The sequence below is a fragment of the Oreochromis aureus genome, linkage group 22, assembly GCF_013358895.1.
Source record: "Oreochromis aureus strain Israel breed Guangdong linkage group 22, ZZ_aureus, whole genome shotgun sequence".
In the NCBI taxonomy this organism is placed as follows: Eukaryota; Metazoa; Chordata; class Actinopteri; order Cichliformes; family Cichlidae; genus Oreochromis; species Oreochromis aureus.
This window is the reverse complement of record NC_052962.1, coordinates 36,237,064-36,241,231: the sequence shown is the minus strand read 5'-3', so window position 1 is coordinate 36,241,231 and position 4,168 is coordinate 36,237,064. Positions and strand designations below refer to the sequence as shown.

The 4,168-nt window shown below is 42.1% G+C and overlaps 1 gene segment (V, D, J or C); it reads left to right on the top strand.

Moving 5' to 3' along the window:
* Positions 1-2,301: 2,301 nt before the first annotated feature.
* LOC116321251 lies at positions 2,302-2,787 on the top strand. The segment is given in 2 exon segments: positions 2,302-2,353; positions 2,461-2,787. Coding segments are annotated over 2 exon segments (372 nt in total).
* The last annotated feature ends 1,381 nt before the right edge of the window (positions 2,788-4,168 follow it).

Sequence of the window (4,168 nt, the reverse complement as noted above, 5' to 3'; positions counted from 1 at the left end):
GTAAAATGACCTGAAATGCATTGTCACTTAATTACCAGTTAACACTATAAACCTAAAGACTACAGTCCCAACTGTACACCAACACAAATCTGTATCTTAATGAGGACACACAAACAATCTGTCTTTTTAGTGTGTAATTATAAACACAATGCTAACACCACAAAGCAAAGATGAAAAGCAGCCCAAACAGACCTCAGAGCGATCACCACAGTGGTTCTACTGGAGAAACATGAGCAGGTAGAAACTGAGGCTTCATGCCTCACTGCTCATCACTGCTTTTGTTACCTGTTGGAGTTCAGGGTCTGGCTGCTGGGCTGGTGTCGGCTTCACTCAGCTTTGAAATCACTCTGGGTTCTTGGCTAGCGTTGCATTCAAATGCTGTCTGTGCAGATACATGCAGAGAGCTGAAGTTGTGTTTCCAGTAAAATGTGATTGTTTCTGTCTCTGATGTAGTTTCCACTTTATCATCGCACGCTTGTCCTTTTCTGAAATAAAAATAAAAGTAATATCCACATCTCCACTTCTCAAAAGCTGTATATCTGTGCTGCTGCACACAAACTGAAATCAGCTGATTGTAGCGCAAGTGTACAAGAATATGAAAAAAACATGTCTGTTTGATTTTTTTTTCTTTCTATCCACCTGCCACACAGATAACTGGAGACACTTTGTAAAGGTAATAACACCAGTGTAGTAACTGTAATATAATCATTAAATTTAGTACAGTAATGTGTTATATTACTTTATTATTATTGAAAAATGTAATGTGATTACCATAACATGTTACTTTGTATTAGTAACAGAGTCCCAGCGTCCCAGTTCAAGAGCAGCAACACTGTCCTGAGAGTCGAGTCTGGGAGCACATCTGTTTGAAGTTTGTCTGAAATTGGGTCCCAAAACAGGACAATGATCCCAAACACAGCAGCAAATCTAGAAGAGAATGACATCAGAAGAAAAAATATGAAGGTGTTGCAATTGCCCAGTCAAAGTCCAGATCTCAGTCCAGCTGAAATGCTGTGATGAGAGCTGTGCATAAATGAATGTCTGCAAAGATTGGACTACTGTAATTCTCTTTATTTAGGCCTCCAACTTTCCCTCATCCAACGCCTGCAACTAGTCCAGAATGCCGCAGCACGCCTTTTAAGCGGCACCAGAAGACATGATCATATCACACCCACCTTCGCCAACCTTCACTCGCTCCCCGTCAAATACCGTATTGTTTTTAAAGTCCTTTTATACACTTTTAAAATTTTAAATAACCTGGCACCCAGCTACTTAATTGACCTCCTTGACCTATACATCCCCACGAGAGCACTCAGATCCTCTAACCAGGGGCTCTTAATGCAACCAATGTCTCGACGGAAGAGTAGGGGGGATCGTGCTTTTGCTTTTGCCGCACCAAAACTTTGGAACAGCTTGCTGATTGATGTCCGTGCGTCAAAATCCATCCAATCCTTTAAATCACAATTAAAAACCCACCTGTTTAAGCTTGCCTTCCAAACAACTTTTTAACTTTTCCCCGGTTCATGCTTGTTGCCACGTCACAATCTTATAAATGTATTTTCTTTTGCTGATAATTGTATTTTCCTGCTCCTTTACTGCTGTAACCTTGCAAATGCCGCTTGTCTGTGAAGCACTTTGATGTACCTGGGTCTTTTAAATGTGCTATAGAAATAAAACTGAAACTGAAACTGAAACTGCAAAGTTCAATGAACTGAGGCAATGCTGTAAAGAGCAGGGGGCCAAAATTCCTCTACAAAGATATGAGGAATGATGAAGTCATACAGGAAGTGATTACTTCAAGTTTTACATGGTTCTACAAACCTTTGATTGTCACACATATTTACACAATGTGTGACAGTTTCATATGTTGTGTTGATGTTCATCTGAGATTATTTTACACAATATTCTAACATGGTAAGGATCAGCAGATGTTTGATTGTTCTGATATGTAAAACCTTAGAATTTATAGATGGTGAATTATTTTCATGATCACAGCATGTTCTTTTTATAATGACAGCTGTTATACCAGACTAGAGAAGCCTTGTTATACATTTTTATATTTGATGATGTTTTAACTTTAATTGTACATCACATATTAAACTGTGTAAAGCAAACACATTTCAATGTGATGCAAGTCCCTGTGTGAGTCAGTCAGATGATTTCCATAGAGAGGCACTTTGCATCAGCAGCACCATGCTCCAGTGCTCTGGGAGAGTTTATAGTCCTGAGAGTTGAACACTGGATGACTGACAGCTGTCCTTCATCACAACAGAAGCCACAGAAATCCTCCTCATCAAAAACATGACTTTGATCTGCGTCCTCATCTGGACTCTCCTCTGCTGCTGCTTCACAGGTAAAGTCCAGAGAATCAAACTCCTCTCCTCTATCAACATCTGTCCCTCTGAAATGAAGCCCACAAAACCATGAAGCTGCTTTATGTTTTTGTCTCTGTATCCTCAGAGTCCAGAGGACAGATCACAGTGACTCAGCCTGGAGCAGTGAGCTCTGCTGTGGGAGGATCTGTGAATATCAAGTGTAGGACCAGTCAGGATGTTAATGGTAATAATTTATCCTGGTATCAACAGAAAAGTGGACAACCTCCCAAACTGCTCATTTACTACGCTAGCAGTCGAGCATCAGGGATTCCAGATCGTTTTACAGGCAGTGGATCAAACTCTGACTTCACTCTGACCATCAGTGGAGTCCAGGCTGAAGATGCAGCAGTTTATTACTGTCAGAGTTGGCACTATCCTAACAGTCAGCATGTGTTCACACAGTGAAAAACAGTCTTACAAAAACCTCCCTCAGTCAGACTGAACAGAAACTGCAGTAACTTCCAGCTGCAGCAGAGACTGACACATTTCAATGAGCACATACACAATTTCATGAAGGGACTGAATTTGTCATCATATCACTTAAAAATCAAAGGTTCAGTGTCCCAAAAAGGTCACCATACTTCTGATGCTGCTACTCCTCTGTCAGCACAGTGGTTAAAGGCCAATTCTGACCTGACCTGATCAACTAATATAATTATATTCAACAGGGACTCCCCTAGGGACCCCTATGGCGTCCATATAGATTAGAAACCCCGAACATAAGTCAAACAACTAAGTGGACCTTCAGGACAGCACCTGGCGTCTACGCCGGGCTGTGAGCTGCCCTGCCCTGTTTCCTGAGACCCTTACCCCCTTTTCACCCAGCATAATAGTACAAACCCGCTCTTGCCCACGGGCAGTGTTGGGGAGTAACGGAATACATGTACCGCCGTTACGTATTTAGAATACAAAATATGAGTAACTGTATTCCGTTACAGTTACCGTTTAAAAAGGTGGTATTCAGAATACAGTTACTTTGTTGAAATAAATGGATTACACGGCGGTACTTTCCTGTTTCATATTGTCGCGGGTCAGGATTATTTGGGTTAGTTTGACAGCTATGTTCTGTTGTTCCAGGCAGCAGCGTTACGGTTGCCATGGTTACAGGGTGAAGCGCTCTCTCTCTGCATGTTTCCTGGGTGAGAGAGCGCTTTTTGTTGTTGTTGTTGTGCTAAGCTAAAAGGCAGAATGCTACAGGCATGGCCCTAAAGAATGTAGCCTCATGGGCAGTGTAGTCCGTGCTGCAGGAGAATGGACTGCCATACACGTTATGTGTCTGTGAGCGAGGGAGGAGAGAAAGGCAAAGTCCGAGCTGTCACGGAGCAAAACGGGAGCTGGAAGCATGTAAATATAATAATAACCACTGCAGCCAAGAAGAGTGTCTGACGAGCCCATTTGTAAGTAAATGGTAAATGGCCTGTATTTATATAGCACTTTACTAGTCCCTAAGGACCCCAAAGCGCTTTACATATCCAGACATCCACCCATTCACACACACATTCACACACTGGTGATGGCAAGCTACATAGTAGCCACAGCCGGACGATCTGATTTCCTCGTGTTGGCGTTGTTCCCACATCATCATAATAAATGTTGTTCCAGGTTCAACATTGCAAGTGACCAATCACCTTCTTGTGACGCCATACTTCATGCGACTTATAATATAAAACAAACAGGGGCTAAAAGAGGCTAAACTTTCATATGGTATGTCTCTGGCAACATTTACACGATGTCCCAGGGACAACTTTAACACGATGTCCCAGGGACAACTTTTACACGATGTCCCAGGGACA